This window comes from Doryrhamphus excisus, linkage group LG12 (assembly GCF_037039965.1).
Source record: "Doryrhamphus excisus strain RoL-2023G ecotype Guam linkage group LG12, RoL_Dexc_Guam_v1.1, whole genome shotgun sequence".
NCBI lineage: Eukaryota > Metazoa > Chordata > Actinopteri > Syngnathiformes > Syngnathidae > Doryrhamphus > Doryrhamphus excisus.
Window position 1 is genome coordinate 15,418,485 of NC_136368.1, and position 23,361 is coordinate 15,441,845.

The window sequence follows — 23,361 nt, forward strand, 5'->3', positions numbered from 1 at the left end:
TAATATAGTATTCAAACGTTTTTCTTGCAGAACAGTTTGTCTTCAACTATATAACTCAAATGTCCACCATGGGTTTTTTACATGAAATAATAATTTATAATAGTAATAATTTTGTGGCGAATGAATTGAAGAACTGTATTTAACATGTGTTATACTACTTTATCTGACATGTTTTGTTTGTTTCTTTTTCCTTATGGAGTCGCCACAGCGATCTTTTTTAATATTTTCGATCATGTTTAATATTTATATTGTCGCTCATATGCTCACGGAAACTGCAGTGTCCAGTGGACACTGGTACGGTGGCGGGCTCCCCCTGCTGGCTGCATTACGGCACTACATTCGTGACGCTGTGAAGGCTGCTGCAGCGCGTGGCTGCGACGTTTTATTTGCGAGTGTTTGTTTCAGCCGACGTCTGTAGAGACATCATGGAGACTAAACCTGTTATCACCTGCCTTAAAACACTCCTCATCGTCTATTCCTTCGTTTTCTGGGTGAGTGAACGACCTTTAATGGCCGTTGATGTATGACGATGGTGGCGGTGCTGTTTTTAATGTGCGTGTGTATAATGGTGGTGGTGATGAGGAGGATGCGTGTGATGAAGGGGACGGCCAGTAGCAGCATCAGCGATTGTTTGGATTTTAATGGAGGCTCGCAATAATTTGGGCGTCAAGTGTGGCTCGAACCACAACGGGTCTGTTCACACGGCCCCAAGCAAAGGGAGACTTTATCACCGCAGCCGTGCAAGTCGACACATGACGTTTGTAACGGGGCAGGAAAGACTGGCAGGCCTGATGCTTTCAGCCTCAGTCGCACTTTAGCAACGGTACGGTGTTTTACACACATATGTATTTAGCGTTACTGTGGTACCATACTTGTATTGTAACATGCACGTATGAACCAGGGGCGTCGCTAGTTTTTTTTTTAAAAGGGGGGGGGGGCTTAGCCCCCAGGCTATATAGCTCATGTGTATGTGGGAGAAAATTATATACATATACATAATGCTCATTTTTCGACCCTTGGTATTGAGTTGTGTACTCCTATAGAGCAGCTACATACAATAACCAGCACACAAAGCTTTATAGATCTTCCAGAATATGCACCTATTCAGCTGTATATCTTTGGATTTCATGGTTACCGCAAAAACAGTCCGTTTTAATGTATTCCACCCAAAGCCCACGTCTAGGTATGCCCACTCTGCTGTGGTTGGTCACACTAAGGATTACTTGCCGCTAGCTAATAAAGTACAGGAGTTGATAATAAACGCTGAGGCTTCAGCAGCAGTTTGTCAACTAGTCCAGCTGCATACTTACCTATGTTCACAAGAACAGTCCGGTGTGAAATGCCGTTGTAAGACTAAAATGCATTTCTTTTACTGGTACGGAATCAGGAACTCGAACCACTTGTGCCTGTTGGTGTTGTCGTTAAGAATTGTAAACAAATGCAGCTTTGCTAGCAAGTAAACAGAGGAACAGCGCTTGGGAGAGGGCAGAGAGCTCATCTGCTTAAACACATGCCCATATAAGGGACGTCTGCCCCTTTGTGACATCACAAAGGGACAGTCTTACCACGCCTTTTGAAACCGAGCTTTTTGAGCCATCCCAAACATCTTTCAGGGCTCACTTTCAAATTCGCAAACTTCATTATCTGTAATTTTGGCAGCGTTTAACACAAGAATAAAACATTCTAACTTCATTTATAGGTCAGAAAAGTGCAAAAAGCATAACAGGTCCCCTTTAATTTTAGAATAAATATAATAAGTTGGAGACTAACCAGTTAGCTCGCTAGCATGCTATGCAGCCATGGTCGTCTCGTGTCCCTGCAGTGAACCCTGTGCCTTAGCAATATGGCGTAAACAAGAAATAATAGTAGGACTATAATGGTGTTATTTCATGCCTAAATGTCTCTAATAATGGTTAAAACTATACATTCATTCCATTGCAAGACACAGAGATCCAGGAGACACAGTCTGAATTACTATTATTGTAATTATAGCTAAGTAGCAACTTTCTTTTACAGCTAGAATGTAACATTTGACAGCAAAACGACAACATTAAGACGTGTGCAGAGCAGCAAACCGGGTTTTTATTCGTCGGAAAAAGGAACATTTGGTTGATTGACATGGGACTTTCTTCTCAGCTCACTAATTGTTACTATATGCAGATATGCATACAACAACATGCATGCTATTTGACTCCTGAATACGCTTGTGTGCGTCACTGTTCTCCATTTTGTTGCATTTGTTGCATTTTTCTGTACATGTTTTTGTAATAATACATCCGATATGTGATAGATGCATGCATATGTAAGTATAGCTATAGATGAAAAAGCATGTATGTGTGACTGTAGTACGTACTACCATATATAAAACAGTAGTTTACAAGATTATAATCATTAACTCGGCTTGTGATAGTCAAATTTTAGCCACAGATTTTACATTTTAACTGTTACAATGTTAGTGTTTGGAGTTCTTTTGTCACCACACATGTGAGGCAACAATGTGACAACCGCAGTACCGACTCTCCTAAATGTGAGCGGGCATAGTTTTGGCTTGACAAAGACGTGCTGGACTTCCACGCAAGGCATGTGTCACTGTCACCAAGACCCTAACCTTTTATATTTAGTCGGTATTAGTGTTCCGAGACGTCTGCGGCAGCTTCGGGTTTCGTGTATGCGGAGATCTCACTGTCAGTGGCTCGTTTTTCTGACCCTTGGAGGTGGAGAGTTGGCGAGCATTGCGGCCTTGTCGCCGGGCCTCGCTTTTCACTGTCATCAGCTTGTCGTGGCAGATAACATCTCCAGCGTGAATAGCTGGTCGGTCGTCGTCGTGCACCTTCGCGTGGATGGAGCAGGTGGTGCGTTGTGTCCTCGCCAGCACATTTTGTCATCGCACCTTCTGCTTCTTTATTAGGAGGCCTGGGAAAGAGACGAGGAGAGTTGACCTCATTTAAACTCTATACCCTGACCAGGATGGCCGCATGGTGTTGAATTACAAACAAAAGTCAGGAGGAGGGGGGGTTAGGCTGTTTGGAATTCAGAAACCGACATGAGTTGAGAAGCCTTTGTATCCTCATGGATTTGATTATCCTTGGGTTCTTCCAAATGAACACGCCAACAAGGGCAATCCTCCACACACTGGGGAGAAAGAAATGGAGGAAACAATTTAGCCAATCATGTAGGCCATAAACAGTGAGTGCATCATTATCAAGAGATCGGCAAAACACCATTAATAGACAAAAAAACACATTCACAGACTTGTTAACCTGAGCTTTTACTTTGCTGTGAGTAATATACTCGATCAGGGGTCTCAAACTCAATTTACCTGGAGGCCACTGGGGCTAGGGTCTGGGCAAGGCTGGGCCGCATCAGGTTTTCCAAAAAAAAAAAAAAACGCATTTATTAAAAACAGAAAAATATACAATAAATATCTTAATTTTTATTTTTCTGCACAAAATAAGATGAAAAATAAATAAACAAATCAAGAATAAAGAAAATCAATCAATCAGTAATAAATAAATATAATAATAATAATAAAACGGCAAATAATAAAAACTTAAGAAACCACATATAGTTGGTGGGTAGACAAATTATTTTTTTCAGATTAAAATGAACAAAGCATTATTAGAGCCCTGTAGACATGACAAAACACGACTATAGTCACATTTATACTCTTTTTATTTACAACATATTGCGCAACTGCAGGGTCTTGAGACACATGCTAACTCGCAAACTAGAGAGCTAGCGACCTAAACGGTAGCCTTCGTGGTTGTTTGTCTATATGTGCCCTGTGATTGGCTGGCGACCAGTCCAGGGTGTACCCCGCCTCTCGCCCGAAGACAGCTGGAATAGGCTCCAGCACCCCCGCGGCCCTCGTGAGGGTAGAAAATGAATGAATGAATGAATGAATGGTTTTCGTTTACATTTCTCGAACAGATTATTGGGATGTACATTATTTTCTACGGGAAAAATTTATTCAATTAGAGTATGTTTTTGGCTTCCAGAACAGATTATTGACGATTATTAACTAGGGTTCCACTGTATTATAGGATGATATTCAAAATAAACTGTAGTTAAACTGTAGTATACACGACTTACAAAAAGCTTTCAGTTGTTTCATTGATCACACACTTGTGAATTTTGCCGTTCAGCTCCTTGTTAGTGAACAGGAAGTAGTATATTCATTCATTCATTTTCTACCGCTTATCCTCACGAGGGTTGCGGGGGGGCTGGAGCCTATCCCAGCTGTCTTGGGGCGAGAGGCGGGGTACACCCTGGACTGGTCGCCAGCCAATCACAGGGCACATATAGACAAACAACCATTCACACTCACATTCATACCTATGGACAATTTGGAGTCGCCAATTAACCTAGCATGTTTTTGGAATGTGGGAGGAAACCGGAGTACCCGGAGAAAACCCACGCATGCACGGGGAGAACATGCAAACTCTCGCTGTAAGGCTCTGCAGCAGGAAGTAGTATAGTGAAGGTTAAATGAAGTTCACCTGTATAGCGTACAGTATAATGCATTTAAGGTCCATCGTAAAAAAAAGGTCCACCCAAAATCTACATATACAGTAAGTGCGTAGTGTATATTATTGAATGTTTTAGTAACCCCTAATAAATGTCTGGTACTCTCTGCAAAAGGTGTAAATAAACACCCCAGGCCACCTCGCGGTTGACCACAAATAGACGTTAAGTCCGTAGTATGAAAAATGCTGTGCACTACCTGAAATCGTTGCCCTATTGCAACAGTGTATTTGCACTTTGCTTGGTCTGGCTTGTTGCCTTCATCGTGTTATCATCTCACGCCTCATCTGGAACTCATTGTCCTTGTCTGCGCACGTGCCTTGATAAGAAAACGCATGTGTGCATTTAACAGCTGTGCAAACACTTCTGAGACTGAAGTGCAATGATCCCTTTTTTTAGGATCCCAGCATGGCGGTCGGTCGGAAGGCTCGCGTTCAAAACAACCTCGTGTTCATTCCCTGCCAAAGGGGGCAGAAGTGTAAATGGTGTCAGCGAGCGGTGACCTGCACAAACTAGCGTGGGTGTGAATAATGTATTAGTGCATAAGATCAGGTTTTAAAGGCCTACAGCCAACAGTGGAATGGACCTGCTGCCTTTTCTTGTCAGAGCCCCGTGTGTCCCCCCCCCCTACACACACACACACACATACACACACTTGAAGGTTTGAGGGAGACATTTTGTGCAGATGTCTCCCTGTCAAGTTGACAACAAGGAAGGCAGGCTGCCTCCGCTTGGAAGCGATGAGGGGTTAGAGGATCATGGCCCGCTGTCGCTCGGAGGCGGATCATCAGCAGGCGGCCCGGCGCCCAGCTCTTTTTGGCATGCCAGGAAAGACGTTCCCAGTCGAGACACACACACACACACACACACACACACACACACACGAGCGCTGCTGCTGCTGCTGCTGCTTCCTCGTACAACGGCGCTCTTTTATCCGCCTGCCTTCATTTGAAATGCTAAGAGCGGCGCAACAGGAGAAAGCGTCTCGCGTCGAATCAAAGGAGCGTCTTTGAGTTTCTGCCTTTGTCTCCTCTTACCCCCCCCCCCCCCACTGTTCCTTTTGTGCCAGGCGTATTCATAAGCCAGGTGATTGCTATCCTATACTCCAGATAAATACATCTTCCATCTCTAATTGTTCCCACGTTTGCGTTCTACCTTGATCCTCCTCTGCGTGTCGGGAGAAGGAATATGGCAGGAATAAAAAGCCACTTCCCCTTTGCATTCTGCTCTCTAACATTGCATTTTTTCCAATCCTACTCCAGATAACGGGGGCCATCTTGCTGGCAGTGGGAGTATGGGGCAAGTTGATGCTGGGCCCTTATATCTCGCTCATAGCCGACAACTCCACCAACGCCCCTTATGTCCTCATCGGCACCGGGACTGTCATCGTTGTGTTTGGCCTGTTTGGATGCTTTGCCACCTGCAGAGGAAGTCCATGGATGCTCAAACTGGTAAGACTTGTGGCATAGGAGAGGAGGGGTGTGTTTGTGTATAGGCTTATTTACTTATTTTGACAGTAACAGAAGATCCATCATTTGAACGCCTGTGCCTTTTACACAGAACCTCTTTTACACACAGATTCAGCAAAATTGCTGCATCAAAGCCATAACAAAAGATCCGGAATATTTTTTCCTGTGCCTTTTATACAGAATCTGCATCTGTTAATTCTCTTCCCCATTCTGTGCCATTTACACAGAGCCGAGACATTGAAAAAAGTTGGAAAAATGCAAATGTAGTCAAGCCAGTTTTAATTTGTATTCACGTACCCCCCCCCCCCCCCACGGTACCCCACTCTGGGAACAGAGGGCTTGTGGTTTTACAGCCACCCGTCCCGCAATTACAGGTAGATAATTACATTCATGACGATGTCATCGGTCGAACTTATAGAATACTTGTCCAGATGTTAAACCTCACGCCCTTTTCACACAGGCACCGTCTTTCCTGTAATACTACCTCGAAAGGTGAAAAGTAGCAAGATTACTATTGTAACAACACATCATCAGTACATTCAAAGTAACCGGTCTCACAGCTACGACTGAGCATTTTGAATTTGATTTTGGTTCCGATTGCGATTCCTCATTTCAATATCGGATTCTTGATTCCGATTCCTTTTAAAAGGTTTGCATGGTTTAAATGAGTTATTTGTGGATGAAATGTGGATGAAATGTCTGAACTACTCCATGCATATTGGAGTAGACTTTCACAAGTTTACTTTTGAAAAGATTGTGAAAAAAAATCATTTCTACATATGCTCTTCTTTATGTGTTAGCGAGTGGCAAGTTCTTTGGGACTTAGGCCAGCTTGCAGAAGACGCTTTATCAATTCATGGATTTTCTCAAGTTTTATGTCACAACCATTCAACCATTTACACGTTAGGTTGATAACCTTTGAATCAAGGAGGAATAGCATCAAATTACTACTCAAGACAGTTGTAACGCAGGAACAGTTATCGTAGTTACATATCGGTGGTCATGACAATGGCAATTGGATAGTCCATAATGATATTGTTTGGGTTGAGAAGGCCTCAGTAACATTGGCATTAGACATTATTTGTTGTTTGACTTCCCTGATTTTGACTTGATACAGGAAGTCCGACCTAGCGCTTCAAAGACGGGGCACTCTTTTCTACGCCATGAATCCGGAGGTGTTTAATAACATTGGTTGTGGTATTGTGTGGCAGATGTTGCATTGAGCGACTGCGTTTTTTATGCAGTTAAGCCAAACTTTTGAGTCGTTTCTTCTTCACTGGTGTTCGTCGGCTTCTTTCTCACTTTTTTCGCTTGGCGTTTGCAGTTATTTCTTCCAGTCTGCGGTCTAAGCATCGAAACTAGGGATCAAAAATCTAAAAATTTGTGCCATCGTGGGAGAATCCGACCATTAGTTACGGTTCCCATTGATGATTTAGACTCAATGCCCAAACCTACACATGAGGGTCGAATCCCAGGTTGCTTGTCGTTCTGTTTGTTTGTAGTTAATACTAAAGACTGACAAAAAAAGGCACAAAAGTAGCGTCTTTTAGAGGCAGTCTAGTCACTAATAGCAGTCATAATCTAATAATGCTGACCTAAGTGTATACTATAAGGGTAATTTACCAAACATAATCCATAAGATGTCCAATGGGGTTCATTATGGTCGTGCATTTCTATCATAACATTGTTTATTGTATTTGTTGTCGGTTGCTCTGCGCTACATCATATTGATTTCTTTCTCTCTGTATAGTACGCCATGTTTCTGTCGCTGGTCTTCCTCGCTGAATTGGTGGCGGGGATTAGCGGATTTGTGTTCCGCCATGAGGTCAGTGCGCATTTTGGTCCCAAACTAAAAAAAAATGTAATTCAAAAGAGCTGGTGATGATAATGTTGTCATCGCTGTCGTAGATAAAGGGAACCTTCCGCAGGACGTACACCGACGCGGTGCTCAACTACAACTCCGAGGACGAGGCGAGCCGCGCTGTTGACAACCTGCAGCACAGGGTAAGTCAACATGTGTGATTTATAATGTATGACATATCTCTTTGTAGGGCAAGGAGCCATATTTAGGTTTGGGTTTTTTTTTCTCCTAGCTGCGCTGTTGCGGCGTTTACAACTACACCAGTTGGTTCGCCAGCGTCTATTACCCGCCCAATGGAATCCCCGCCAGCTGCTGCATGAACAGCTCCGACTGCAACCCAGTCGACCTCCGGAACTCAACCGTGGCCCCCAACAAAGTTTACCACCAGGTCAGCGGCCGTGTTCTGTTGAACTGGCTCACCCGTGTTATGGACATATGTATGACGGTTGTATGTGTCATTTGCAGGGATGCTACGAGCTGGTCACTTCCTTCATGGAGACCAACATGGCCATCATCGCAGGAGTGACGTTTGGCATCGCATTCTCTCAGGTAAAGAAGTCAACCTCCTTCGTTAGATCTTTCAAGGAAATCTGCTAACTTTGTCTTTTCTACTTATTTCCTCAACTTTTCTGTAAAGCTTCTATCTAACTTACCTAAATTATATAATATTTTCATAGTTAGAGCATAGTTTATGACTTTCTAAATGCAGTTTTTAACATTATTCACTGTTGACAACACATTGCTCCAGGGACTCAAGACTACCGCTAGCTAGCGAGCTAACAAGCTAGCAAAATAAACCGTTAGCCTTGAATTTATTTAAACCTAAGAAGCCAAAAACCTACCACTATCACATGAAATAGGAGAACATATTTTCACTCTTATCTTGTCGGACATGCTATGGCTAACTTCATGACTACATGCAGTGTTAAGGTAATCTAATGTAAGGTAATGGCTCAATGTTATTTGTCATTATTGCCCCCTAGTGACCAGAATATTACATATCACTTGTATTTCAATATGTTTTCACTAATAATAGACCATAGTCTATCACAAACCAGCAATAATTCGTGAATCAATTCATTTCTGGGAAGTTGCGATGTAGTGAGGAAGTGGTAATCGAATCACAATAATCGAATAGCGAATCAAAATCGAATCACAAAAGCTGTATTTTTAATGGATGTTTTTTGGAGTTTTCCGATACTAGCTAAAGTACTATTTTTTACTTACAATTTACCTTCTTAAATCCATTTGTGTATTTCCTCATAATATCTTCTTTTTTTAACTTACTTTTTAAATCTATATTTTTTAATATATTTTAGTTTTTTTGGTTAATGTCTATTCATTCTTACTGTTCAATAATAATAATAATAATGTGTTCACTTCTTTCCTCCATTTTAGCTTATTGTATTTATTATTTTACTTTTACTAAAGCTTTTATATAACATTGACATACTTATATTGAAGTTTTGTATTTTATCTTATACGTTTCTTATCTTTTAAGGATTTTTTCTGCTAACTTTTATGTGTATTTCTCATTTAAATATAATTTATCTGTTCATAATTGTTATTCAAGTCTTTTTTAATTGATGCTTTCTTACATTCTTTTATCTTTTTCACATCTTTTAATGAATCTTTGAAGTTATGTATATTTATTGAATATGACATTGATTGCATTTTTTGGGTTGTCTATGTTATTGTTGGCTTTATCCATAATTTTAGCTGTTTGAAGGTTTACCAGATCAGCAAATTGTATATAATAGTTTGATTAGATTTGAGAAAAAAGGGTTAGAAAGGTCAGGATTCATAATACTTCACAATAATAGTTCCTCCTCTCTTTTCCAAGTGCACTGACCATTTTTGTGCAGTTTTATGCACAAATGCCAAAAATGGTCCTTTAAAACATTCCTGGATCCAGACGGTGATAAGGATCACAGCCAAAATGTAATCAGTTTTTCCATATCCCATTTCCTGACAATTCCTGAAAATGTAATCCAAATTAATTCAGAACTTTTGAAGTAATTTTGAACACCGATGACAGTAAAACCAATGTATGTAATGTTATATGGTGTGTGTGTTCCAGTTGATTGGCATGTTGCTGGCCTGCTGTCTGTCCAGGATCATCACAGCCAATCAGTATGAGATGGTGTAGCTGACGTCACACGGCAGGTGGGGGACATTTTTAAAAGCTATACATCATATGCTATAATAAACAATTGCGGCGCATTGCCCCACCCCCACCCCTCCATTGATTATCTTGTCTTTTCAGTGAGATGAAGAGAAGATAACAAAGACAGCGACACACGACAGTACTTTCTTTCCTTCCCGCTAATACTAATCACGCATCTCTCTCCGTCTCGCTGCCTGCCTGACATCCCATCATGTTTATAGCCACCTGACTGTAAAGCATCATTCCCCCGCTCACAAAGCTTTGTGCCACACACCACACTGTCACCTCACTGTGACGGACGGCACTCGTTGGCTCGTTTTTTGTACACCACGACATTAGTGAAGCTGCTTGTAGCGGTAGTGCTTTGGTAGATTAGTGCTGCACCTGTCGCATTGTGTGTTTACAAAGACAAAAGCAATGGTTTACTTCAGTTCACCCAATATAGGATTTGGTCATTCTGCTCAGAGACACCAGGGGGTGCTGTTGGACTGTTTATTTTGCTCATTACTAATATGCCGTATGGGATTTACCGGAAGAGTACAAAGAAAAATAAGTACCGTGGTGAAACACGGAAAATTCTTAGTTTTGGTATGAAATTGGCACTTAGATTACGACTTTTTACTCATTATATTAATTCATAAAAATGTGCCTCTTTCCAAGACACAACCTTTTTAAAAAAATGAATGACTTAATTATCTAATAATTTTAGTATTATGATTCTGTATAAAGTAACATTACCATTTTTTTCCCACTGGCAATATTACAATATACTAGAAAGGCGGAAAATGCACAACTTTTTTTTTTTGCGATACTACGATTTTATTTTAAAAACGACAAAATATACAATAGTAATATACGACTTTGTTCCAAATATGACTTCATTTGTGAAAAATTACAGCTCGTAACAGTAGGATTTAATTGTCAAAAGGAGGACGATATACAACATATTTCTTGTTGGCATATGACTTCATTTTGTAATGGCCTTTTTTTAGTCATTACAACTTTATTCTCCAAAAAAATAATAATAAGTTGGTGTCTTGCAATATTACAACTTTATAATAAAAAGGTGGAAAACGCAGAGCTTTTTTTTCACCCTTTTGTAATATATGACTTTGTTTTTTAGGTAAGTATTTTATTCTACTGATGGGTTCTATCGTAACATGTATTGTTTTATCAAAATATTACAAAAATTCGCGAAAATTATGTCTTCTCATATGACATCATTCTTTCAAAATGGCCTTTTTAGTATTATGACAGATTTATTATGAAAAAATTATGAGTTTCTTTTAATGTTATTACGTTATTCTCAACGTTCCCACTCTTTCTCCTAATATTTTGACTTATTTTCTAATAGTTGGTTGCTTTTTGTATGAACTTTTTTTCTTGTCATGTCACGACTATAATATTTTTTCTTATGACAGTGAGGACATTATGAAGTAAAATCACGACTTTTCCCCCTGAAATTATGAATTTATCCTCCTACTATTTGGACTTTATCATCCCATAAGATTATCCTTCTCACAATATTTTTGTTCAATTACTTATTATTTAAAAAAAATAATAATATTTTGCCGAGTTTTATTCTTTCAAGTTGTTTGACTCAATGTTACTGTCGCCAGATACGGTCAATAAGTGCACAGTGTTCTGTGTGGTGCATCAACACGCCGCTTCCATTATCATTATGTCATCATATCTGTAGATATGTACTGTAAATGTAATTTATAATACTGATGTAATGTTTCTCATTCTAATATGCTAATTGGTGAATCTGCCGTTTAGCTGTATTTGTTTGCACTGATCAATAGTTGTGGCCGATGATGTTATGAAGTAGACTACTAGTAGAGTTTGGCATTACAGCTTTACCAAGTGATTCTTCCCCCCCCCCCCCCCCCCCCCCCAGTATGTGTTACATTGATTTTTTTCCGCCCCTGAATTTCACTATTTTCCTTGTGATGTACCGGAGTTAATATATTGTGTTTTATTTTGTTTTTTGGTCAGTATTTGGTGGTGGCTTTTTTTTGGGGGGGGTGGGAAATACTGCAACTCGCCACTGAAGCTGTGTTTATTTTTAGTGATTTTAATGTTGTTGACTTGTAAATACTAAACTGTAATGCCATCCAGCTTGCACATGGGGTCACCAGACACTCAAAAACTACACCATAATGTCTACTATTAATTGACAAAGTCACCATCAGTGGTCTTATTATTATTATTATTATCAATAAATTGACAAAATGGAACGTCTTTGTCAGAGTTTCTTTATTGCTGGTATAAACACTGCTGCTGGTAATCACAGTTGATTACATGTATTAATATGTATAACTGCAGTGACGCCTGCAGTACTTTGGACGTTGTTGTGGGGTCTTTTGTGACCTCTTGGATGTGTTGCACTTGCTGCACTCTTGAGAAGGTTCACTACTGTTCTGTATTTTTGCCATTTGTGGATAATGGCTCTCACTGTGTTTTGCTGGAGTCCCAAAGCATTAGAAATAGCTTTATAAACTATTCCAGATTGATAGAGCTCAACTAATCTCAATTATGTTTTAATCACTTTTTTATACAGCGCCATGTAGATTTGGATTTTTTTCTCCCTTTCATTGAAAAAGTGCATTTTTTGTTCAGTTGTGTTATCAATGACTATTTTTTTGAAATTTGATGACCTGAAACATTTAAGTGTGACAAACATGCAAAAAATCAGAACGCTTTCACATCACTGTTTATGTCTTATAGTGTGAGCTTGATCATTTTGATTTGGAAGTTGCACACTGAAAAAGTGCGTACACCCTTGACATACATGCACAAATACTTATCTATACATCTTTTACCTTTTTTTTTTACTTGAGAAGCAAAAAGAGGGGATGACACAACTACACATTCAAAAGTGGTCAGTTTTAAGATATAAAAGCGGCCACAAGGTGGCAGAAGTGCATTTGATAGGCGCTCGGCATGGATCTTGTGCATGTAAAAACACACAAGTTTTAACACACACACACACAGTTTACGTCTCATGTGACAATTGTAAATAGTTTTTTAAATATAAATTATTTTAATGTAAAACCACCCTTTTTGTGGTGTAGTTGTTTATATATTTGAGCGGTCACAAAAGCAAAAAAAAATTGCATCAAAGTGAAAATTATGCTTGAAATGTATCACATAGTATTGTTTTTGTAATGACAGAATTGGTGGCATAACCTCTTATATTGGATCTCATTATATGAGTGTGCCTAATGTTGTGTCCTGTCAGTGACGGTAAAAGCGGGAGTAAAAGCGGGAAAAAATACATACAGTACCAATATTTTCCGCTTGGGGGCGCTGACGATCCAAGGGAAAACGTAACGCTCGACAGCCAGAGAGAGAGAGAGAGAGCGGGAGAGAGAGAGCCAGCGAGCGCGTGAGAGAGGGAGGAAACACGAGACCGAGTGAAGCCACGCGGCCTGCATCCCTAATAAGGTCGGCAAGCGGCGAGATGATGGGAAGGAGAGGCTATTACTCGGCGAGCCCGAGCTGCCCGGGTTCGCTGCAACCTCGTTACACAAATTACCGGCGGAGCGGCGCGGCAGTGGGTCCGCTAATGGAGCGTGAGTGCCGCTGGCTTCCGCTCAATGCCCCCCCCCCTCCATCTCTCTCCTCTCCCCTCCTCCCTTCCAGAAGCCAGAGGGAGACATCCGCTGGGGAAGCGCTATTAGTCTGTCTTTTAATGTCTCTCTAGCGCGCGCGCGCACCCACCCACACACACACACACACACACACACACACACGCATATCCAGCGCAGCAGCTCGTCATCATCAGCGTTACAATGACAACATAATTATTTATTTTCCTTTTATGCTATGGCACCAACTACAGTACATACGTCAAAGATGCCTTTTTAAAAAATCTTGATTGCACAAGACATTATTAACCAGACTCACAACAAGCATTATTTTCTATCAGTGGATAAACAAAAATGATATAGTTTGTGATTTTATGTATTTCCTTTTATTAAAAACTAACAATTAGAGATAAGTGTGTTTCATTGGCTAGCATTTTCTGGGCACATGTTGCTAGGCAGAGTTCATACAAAATGAAAGGAGGCATTCATTCATTCATTTTCTACCGCTTATCCTCACGAAGGTCGCGAGCGTGTTGGAGCCTATCCCAGCTGTCTTCAGGCGAGAGGCGGGGTACACCCTGGACTGGTCACCAGCCAATCACAGGGCACATATAGACAAACAACCATTCACACTCACATTCATACCTATGGACAATTTGGAGTCGGCAATTAAACTAGCATGTTTTTGGAATGTGGGAGGAAACCGGAGTACTCGGAGATGGATGAGGGTGGAATCGAACTCGGGTCTCAATCACCGTGCAGCCCTTAGAACAAACATTCATTCATTCATTTTGTACCGTTATCCTCACGAGGGTCGTGAGCGTGTTGAAGCCTATCCCAGCTGTCTTCAGGCGAGAGGCAGGGTACACCCTGAACTGGTCGCCAGCCAATCACAGGGCACATATAGGCAAACAACCATTCACACTCACATTCATACCTATGGACAATTTGGAGTCGCCAATTAACCTAGCATGTTTTTGGAATGTGGGAGGAAACCGGAGTACCCGGAGAAAACTCCACACTGAGATAGCCGAGGGTGGAATTGAACTCGGATCTCCTAGCTGTGAGGCCACCGTGCAGCAAATGAGGCATACTTTTGGCAATTTTACCAACCATAAGTGCTGCAATTTAGATCTTTTTCTGCCACTTTTCTCACAACTAATGTGATTAATCCAAAGAAGATTCATATTAATTGTGAAGTGGCAAAAGAAAATCTGAAGTGGCGAGACCTTCTAGTCTTTCTGGTATTCTTTGTTGCTAGGCAGATTTCTTATAGGGCGCAATCATAACTGCCCCAAGAAATTATTTTATTTTTCATGGACTGAATGTAAAACACAGCAATTTAGATATACAGTCGTCCATCATGGGCCACTATTCCACTGGACTAGCCTAAACTTGTTGAAGCCGACGCCTTTCCATTGTTACTTGGTCATTTAAACTGTTTATCAACTCCTATTAAGTTGGGTTCGAAGTTAGTGGCACAAACCGGAAGTCCTTCTAAGCACTTGGGAGTGTGACCAACCACAGCAGAGTGGGTGTGCCTGGAGGATGGCTGTGGGTGGAATAAATTAAAACAGACCGTTTTTTGCGGAAGGCACGAAATCCAAATAAATATAGCTGAATAGGTGCAGATTCTGGAAGATCTAAAACGCTTTCTGTGCTGGTTATTGTGTGTAGCTGCTCTATAGGAATCCACAACTCAATTCAAAGGGCTGAAAAATGAGCATAATAGGTCCCGTTTAAGTTTACTATGCTAGGTTAATTGGCGACTCCAAATTGTCCATAGGTATGAATGTGAGTGTGAATGGTTGTTTGTCTATATGTGCCCTGTGATTGGCTGGCGACCAGTCCAGGGTGTACCCCGCCTCTCACCCAAAGACAGCTGGAATAGGCTCCAGCACCCCCGCGACCCTCGTGAGGAAAAAGTGGTAGAAAATGAATGAATGAATGAATAGTAGACAGTCAGGTCTGGACATAAGACATAAGCGATGGACATAAGTTTAAAGGAGACCTGCCCCACACGTCAGAGAATGGACAGGGAAAGTGGGCAGACACATTAAAATTATTGCAAAACCGCACTTATATGATGATTTGTGATGATTTTTTTTGTTCTACTTACCCCAAACGCAACATGGATGGATGACTGCGATGTAGATGATGACAGTCTTTTTGTTAAATAAAAAAAAAAAACAAATATTCTAACACGCATTTTATCTCATTGTGTGTTTATGCTGTACATGCGTCGTCACATCTTAATTGCCGCTCGCAGCCTCCGGCCTCCCTCGCACTTTGCGCAAAACGTACGCTGGTGATGACACGAGCCAGAGCTCCTTACTCAAGCTGTCTGCCGCTTGCGCCTCGCCGTCGCGCTACTCCTCCTCTCCGCCTCCGCTACTTCCTCCCGCCTCTTTGAAGCCTGCGGGATGATGATGATGACACCCGCTGTAATCGCTGCGCGCCGAGCTCTCTTGACATGACACGCGATTGAGAAAGGCTTTTGGAACGCGTTCCTGGGTTTCATGCTAGCGTGCATCCCTTCTGACAAGTGCAAAGGGTCGTCCTGCAACCTGGTGTTTGTGATTGACAGGCCTGTTGACAGGAGTGCAGGCTCATGTCTTGATGATGTGCGCTTCACGCTGGCTTTTCCTGACTGTATGGATCCTAGGTCATCTGGTTTTTGTCGAGGGTTTGGGGGTACTGCGTTTCCTGCTGTATGAAAGCGCTTTTAAAAATACCCTTTTTTGATACACAGAAATCCCTCGTTTATCATGATTAATTGGTCCCAAACCCAACCATGATAAGTGAAATTCCCCAAAGTAGGGTTCTTTGGTTTTTAAATGCAATATTTTTATAGCTGGGCGGCACAGTGGTCTAGTGGTTAGCACGCAGACCTCACAGCTAGGAGACCAGGGTTCAATTCCACCCTCGGCCGTCTCTGTGTGGAGTTTGCATGTTCTCCCCGTGCATGCGTGGGTTTTCTCCGGGTACTCCGGTTTTCCTCCCACATTCCAAAATCATGCTAGGTTAATTGGCGACTCCAAATTGTCCATAGGTATGAATGTGAGTGTGAATGGTTGTTTGTCTATATGTGCCCTGTGATTGGCAGGCGACCAGTCCAGGGTGTACCCCGCCTCACGCCCGAAGACAGCTGGGATAGGCTCCAGCACCCCCGTGACCCTTGTGAGGAAAAGCGGTAGAAAATCAATGAATTTTTATAGCTAGAGCATACAAAACGTGTTCCGGCCTTCTAAACATTATTAGAGCCCTCGAAACATAAAATAACACCCCTACAGTCACCTTTACAATCCTTCATTCATTCATTCATTTTCTACCGCTTTTTACTCACGAGGGTCGCGGGGGATGCTGGAGCCTATCCCAGCTGTCTATGGGCGAGAGGCGGGGTACACCCTGGACTGGTCGCCAGCCAATCACAGGGCACATATAGACAAACAACCATTCACACTCACATTCATACCGATGGACAATTTGGAGTCGCCAATTAACCTAGCATGTTTTTGGAATGTGGGAGGAAACCGGAGTACCCGGAGAAAACCCACGCATGCACGGGGAGAACATGCAAACTCCACACAGAGATGGCCGAGGGTGGAATTGAACCCTGGTCTCCTAGCTAACCACTAGACCGCCGTGCCGCCATAATACCCAATATAGTCAACATAATCAGAAAACCCACATAGCATTGGAACAGTTCATTGTTGTCGTTCCTTTACCTCCGAGTTCCGAAACGTTCTTCCTGCAGTGGCTATTCTCTCATCAATGTGACATAATGTAACATTGCTGACACCTAGTGGCCAATGTAGCTACATACATACATAAATGCATTTTCAAAAATTGCTTATATTTGAATTTTACTTCATTTAGCCATTTCTATGCTTGAAAATGCTTCATTTTAGACAAAAATACATGAAAATAGCATGATATATGAATTAATATTTTTTTGGAAAACCTTGATAGAGTATAACAGCGACATGTGAATTGTAATATCGCGAGGGACAGCTGTATATTTAGCTTCGCTAGTCACGGCATAGGCAGTTGAAGTAGCGGTAATATTGTTAAATATTCCGTTTAGACACTTGTTAACCTGTTAACTTGCATCAAAACTGGCAGAATTTTTCATAAACCATTGCGTTATAGCTATTTTCAAATACAAAAAAAAACATCCGGAACAATATTTGTTTATATTTCCTGTTAGAAAAATGATATTACATTATGGTAATATGAAAAAAAAACAAACTCACCTGAATATTGATGCCTTACTTTGGCTATAGCTAATAGCTAGCATGCCTCTGCTGGTCACAGCCAAGTTGTGCACTATTGTCCGAATTCTTGTGTGTCAACTAATCAACGACTGACGTCAACTTTAATAAGATAAGTTTCCAAAACTGCTTTCAAACTGCACTGTATGTGAAATTCACTAAACATGTTCTTGGTATTTATGACTCATTTGCCCTGACTGCTGCTATTTTCAAGATGGCCGCCAAGTAGCAGCTGTGAATGACTTTGCTATTTGTTTTATTTATACAACAGTAAACAATAAGATATATAATGTGTGGATTAAAGTATGGAGGGGTTATTGTTCCTCATTGTTGATTACTCCTTACAGTATAAAACAATAAAATAAGAAGTTCTGTTGCTAGCGTAGCAGCAAGCTAGCAGTGCGATGCTAATCGACAGAAACCATGCTAATATTGAGCCTCCCAGGGTTAGCAGGTAACAAGCAGGTAATATGATAGCGTGCCCTGTTGTGCACTCGAGTACTCGGGAGGAGAAACTCACCCGGCGAGTTTCCATTTTTTTCACATTCTCTCGTTTCTTGTTGAGCAACAATTTTGTCCGGCTGATTCATTCACAAGCACCAAGAACACGCTGTGCCCATTCTGTTCCAGGGATCGTCATATCCACCACGCCGTCTCGCAATGCCAGTCATCTCCCCTTGCATCACCCCCACCTTGCTGCATTTATATAACTAGCACTATTTTAAACTTACTAAGTGGACGCTGTCTGTGCATGAAAACATGTTTTCATGTATGGAATACGAACAACAGCTCCGATTACACACTGATACTGCATGTACGACTTGTACTACTACATTGTGTAAGAGTGATTGTGGCCTATTTTTGACACACCAGTCAGTGGGAACAGTCCTCTTTTTTTAATCAGAAACTCATTTAAGTGTACATTCTGAGAATGTTTATTTTTATGTTAGGCTTAAATCTGTGTAAACAAAATGTTAGTAAGACATAAAAATATTTTGTAGGGAAATGAATAAATGTCAGAGAAGGATCTTAAAAAAATGCTTTCTACACTGGTTTTTAATGAATTATTTGCAAATTTTTGCAAATTTTTATTTTAGCGATTTAGTGACTACGATGTGAGGAAAAACGTCACAAAGTTCAAAAACTTGACACTTTTAGTGTTTACATAACTCTGTCAACTAGATTGATACACCTCATCGAATTAATATACCTACATACATTGATGCATTTTTGATTTTGTACGGCCGGCATAATACGGCTATTAATAACATATTCATTCATTCATTCATTCATTTTCTACCGCTTTTCCTCACAAGGGTCGCGGGGTGTGCTGGAGCCTATCCCAGCTGTCTTCGGGCGAGAGGCAGAGCTCACCCTGGACTGGTCGCCAGCCAATCACAGGGCACATATAGACAAACAACCATTCACACTCACATTCATACCTATGGACAATTTGGAGTCGCCAATTAACCTAGCATGTTTTTGGAATGTGGGAGGAAATCGGAGTACCCGGAGAAAACCCACGCATGCACGGGGAGAACATGCAAACTCCACACAGAGATGGCCGAGGGTGGAATTGAACCCCGGTCTCCTAGCTGTGAGGTCTGCGCGCTAACCACTCGTCCACCGTGCCGCCATTAATAACATATGCGCAAACAAAACAACAAAATTTCAGTTGGATACCATTTTTTTTTTAATTGTCATTGATTTTTTTTGCAAATTTTTTTTTCCGTTATCTACACAAAAGCCCCTACACCTGCAAAAGTTGGTCTCTGAGCTGTTTACCCGACACATGAACAACCGACAACAGGCTAAAAACACAAAAGTCCGAATATTGAAAGTCGAATTACGTTAAGCTATAGCGAGCGTTAATTCTTCACTGCTAACACAAGTACGAAAAACAACAAATGTTTGAATTTAATTGTTTCCAGTTTGAATTTTGTAGTTTCACTCTTATCAAGATTTTCAACTACATACAAGAATGTGTTGACGTATAAGGATCAGACTTGATCGCCGGAACAACAGGCATTACCCACGCAAAGCTGAAACTCAACTCTGAGCCAGATTGTTGCGGCAACCTTGCACTCTGTACGCAAAAAGAAAAGCTTTCCCGTTTTGTTGTGTAAACGTATCAAACCTTTGTTGACTTTTGGGAAAGATCATGATTCAGATCACCTTTTGACAGTCAAACAACTCAAGTGAAACCAGAACAGGCTTTCAGGCTGCATTGTGCAGTTGAAAGAGACTATTCAACTCGTAAGGCAAGCTAGTTGCTTGAAACCTGTGTTTCCTATAGATATGTTTATCCTATAGATATGTATCTGTAGCCATGACATGAATATGCTGACTACACCAACACAGTATATATGCAGTACGTAATATCGTGCTATATTTTCAAAAGGATCTTGTGAAACTAAACTTAAGTATAGGATTCACAATTACATAACTGACATATGTTTTGGCACGTCAACATCAGTGTCCGAAACTGAATTGTTTGACAGACATCTAAACCACACAGTTCATGCATGTATGTGTCACACTTGAATTTCGGAATTTGAATATCAAAAATATTAAATTTTTAATACTGTATACAAGTTTTCAGGAAAATATACAATGCTTTTATCGAAAACTGTCTTTGCTTTAAAACTTTTCCCTTAGAATATATGACATTTTCCACTCAAACTCTCAAATATGCATTTTTCTTATACAGTATATAAATTTTTCTTGAAAACATATAACTTTTTCTGCCAATTTTACATCAAATCAAGTTTTCTTCTAAAATATACATTTGTATTTCTCAAATATACTACCGTTCTTGGAAATATGACCTTTCTCAAATACACAACTGTTCAAAAATATACTACTTTTACGTCATACTACTGTTTTGCTTGAAAACAAACAACATGTGCTTGAAAATATACATTTTTCTTGAAAATATACCACTCTTTCCTCAAAAATATATTATCGTACTTTTTTCTTGAAAATTAAACTTTTGTTTGCAAAGACATTCTAAATTTTCTCTTTTATCGTGATAATATACTACTTTTTAATTTTTTTTTAATTCCTGAAAACAAATTTTTTTTCCTTATACAGTATATACATTTTTCTTGAAAACATATAACTTTTTCTGTCAATTTTACATCTGCTTTTCATGAAAATAAAGTTTTCTTCTAAAATATACGTTTGTATTTCTCAAATATACTATCTTTCTTGGAAATATGATCTTTCTGAAATACACAACTGTTCAAAAATATACTACTTTTACCTCATAGTACCGTTTTGCTTGAAAACAAACGAATGTGCTCGAAAATATACATTTTTCTTGAAAATATACCACTCCTTCGTCAAAAATATATTATTGTAGTTTTTTCTTGAAAATTCAACTTTTGTTTGCAAAAACATTCTAGATTTTTTCAAAAAATATACTACTTTTATCTTGATAATATACTACTTTTTAATTTTTTTCTTGAAAACTAAACTTTTTCCTCACAAACCTTTTTGTATAATGTAAAGTCAACATGTGACGTATTTCACTAATTCCAAATTCTGGGAGTTGAACCAATTTTCTAATTAAAAAAAATAAATAAATTCTACAATCTAGGACAAACCTCCACTGAGACCAAACCATCCTAAGTTTTTACCATAATTGTGCATATTCATTCTTGCCTTGAAGCACCACTTCTATGCTGTCATTTCAATGAGGCGTGGCGATACACATTGAATTGGTAGCCTACTTGTGACTTCATCCACCCTTATTTCTTTTTAGATGATTTAACATTTGTTTTAGCAACACAGAAGCTTCGACAGGGTTCATCCCACGTGTTGTGTTTACTTATATGGAGACCTAGATCCTCATTGGTTCATCTCTCACTAGCCCCACCTCCTACAGTAGCAATTGTGGCGTGTGATTGGCTGGGGTGTATCCGTAAAGTAAGGTGGCCTGATGGCTGTGGTTCATGAATATTCATGAAGACGTCCCCTGTATTTTCTCGTTGCATGCATGTGTCATGGTTGCAGTATGTGGTGATGTCATCTATAAAGCGGGGATATTTTATACTTTTTGAACTTTCAAAAGGTAACTTAAAAAGTTCATGATTGAACAGAGGCAGTTTTGCTTCTTGTGGAGCACTTCTATGTCATTGAACGCTCCATTCGTTGTTGCGCTTGTTAAGTGGGTGCTATTCCAGGTCAATACGGATCCAGCTTAAGTTGAAGAACTGGACAAACAGGTAGAGGGACAGCTTTGCAACACGTCTCTATTTAAAGCAATGGAGCAGGAAGTCCACAGCAAAAGAAGCAGCAACTTTCAAACGGAGTGACCACACAGAACACGGACACTTTTTTTTAAATTCGTTTTACGTTAAGGAAGCTAACTCTCAAAATGATGCGACATCTCCCAGAAACCCCCAACCCGAAGAACTCTCTCTTCAACGCCATGAACCGCTTCATCGGCGCGGTGAACGACATGGACCAGACCGTCATGGTGCCCAGTTTGCTTCGGGACGTGCCTCTGGGTGAGGAGACCGAGCTAGGCTGTCCGAAGCAGCCGGATGTGGACGAGGCGGACATGTACAGCTACTACCAGCTGCTCAAGTCCATCCGGCGAGACATCGAATGGGGGGTGCGGGTCTCCCCGGCTCTGGCCGCGGCACCGCCGATGTTCACCCGCATGAACTCCAACGCCTCTTTCGCCTCCTCATTATCCGCCTCCTCCGAAGAAGACGAAGAGGACGAGGAGGAAGACCTGGAGAAGCAGTTCCAGTACCACCTAACCGGGCTGCAGGGGGTGCTGGGTAAGCTGACCATGCAGGCCAACACCCTCACCAGGCGCTACAAGCAGGAGATTGGACTCTAAAACAGACATTTTGAAAAAAGCTGCTATTTGACGGACATTACAGGTCTTGTAAGATGTGTTGACACTGAATGCTAACTATTTTTTGCACTCACAAAGCATTCAATGTGATACGCAGGTGAAACATATTTAAAAGTTTTTTTTATTTAATACATAATTTATTACCTCAGTGATATTTGTTAGTGATATCAAACAAGAGATGTGGATGTTTAGGAATAATCCACTGAAGACAAGGTGGATCATTTGTGTGTGTGTGTATGACCACGCATCTTTCCCCACTCATCTTTCCCCACTCATGACCCTTTAATTGAAAAAGATAGAAAAGAAAAAAAGGAAGGAGGCAGCTGCTTCATGAAATAAGCTGCCATTGATCTCCTCTTTGGTCAATGATTGGAATGAACTTGATTGTTCTCCTGGAGAATGATGACAGATTCCACGAGATCACTTTTTAATTCATGTGCTTTCGGTGCTTTTGTTTGCACCAATTTTTCCACTGAATTTCATTTGGAAATAAAACTTTTTTGTATGAACGCATTTCAGTTGTGTTGACCTTTATTTTCATACAAGATATCGGGCCTCAGAATTTCAGTAAGCCTTTTTTTTACAATATATTCTCAAAGT

General features: G+C 40.6%; 2 protein-coding genes and 1 long non-coding RNA gene across 3 annotated transcripts; 2 read left to right on the forward strand and 1 right to left on the reverse strand.

The window, feature by feature from the left end:
* The first annotated feature begins 321 nt into the window (after positions 1-321).
* Positions 322-12,261, forward strand: tspan7 (tetraspanin 7). The gene is made up of 8 exons (XM_058082084.2): positions 322-491; positions 5,787-5,975; positions 7,744-7,818; positions 7,902-7,997; positions 8,087-8,242; positions 8,320-8,403; positions 9,935-10,020; positions 10,121-12,261. The coding sequence occupies exons 1-7, from the start codon at positions 426-428 to the stop codon at positions 10,001-10,003; spliced, it is 735 nt and encodes a 244-aa protein (XP_057938067.1). The 5' UTR covers positions 322-425; the 3' UTR covers positions 10,004-10,020; positions 10,121-12,261.
* LOC131135794 (uncharacterized) lies at positions 2,095-18,573 on the reverse strand. The gene is made up of 3 exons (XR_009131653.2): positions 18,409-18,573; positions 3,320-3,352; positions 2,095-3,132 (listed from the first exon to the last, which is right to left on the reverse strand). It is a non-coding gene; the product is annotated as an uncharacterized LOC131135794 (long non-coding RNA).
* A 3,320-nt stretch (positions 18,574-21,893) lies between these two features.
* Positions 21,894-22,751, forward strand: LOC131135900 (mid1-interacting protein 1-B-like). Its single transcript, XM_058082318.2, has one exon. It carries the CDS (start codon positions 22,270-22,272, stop codon positions 22,741-22,743), a length of 474 nt encoding a protein of 157 aa, XP_057938301.2. The 5' UTR covers positions 21,894-22,269; the 3' UTR covers positions 22,744-22,751.
* The last annotated feature ends 610 nt before the right edge of the window (positions 22,752-23,361 follow it).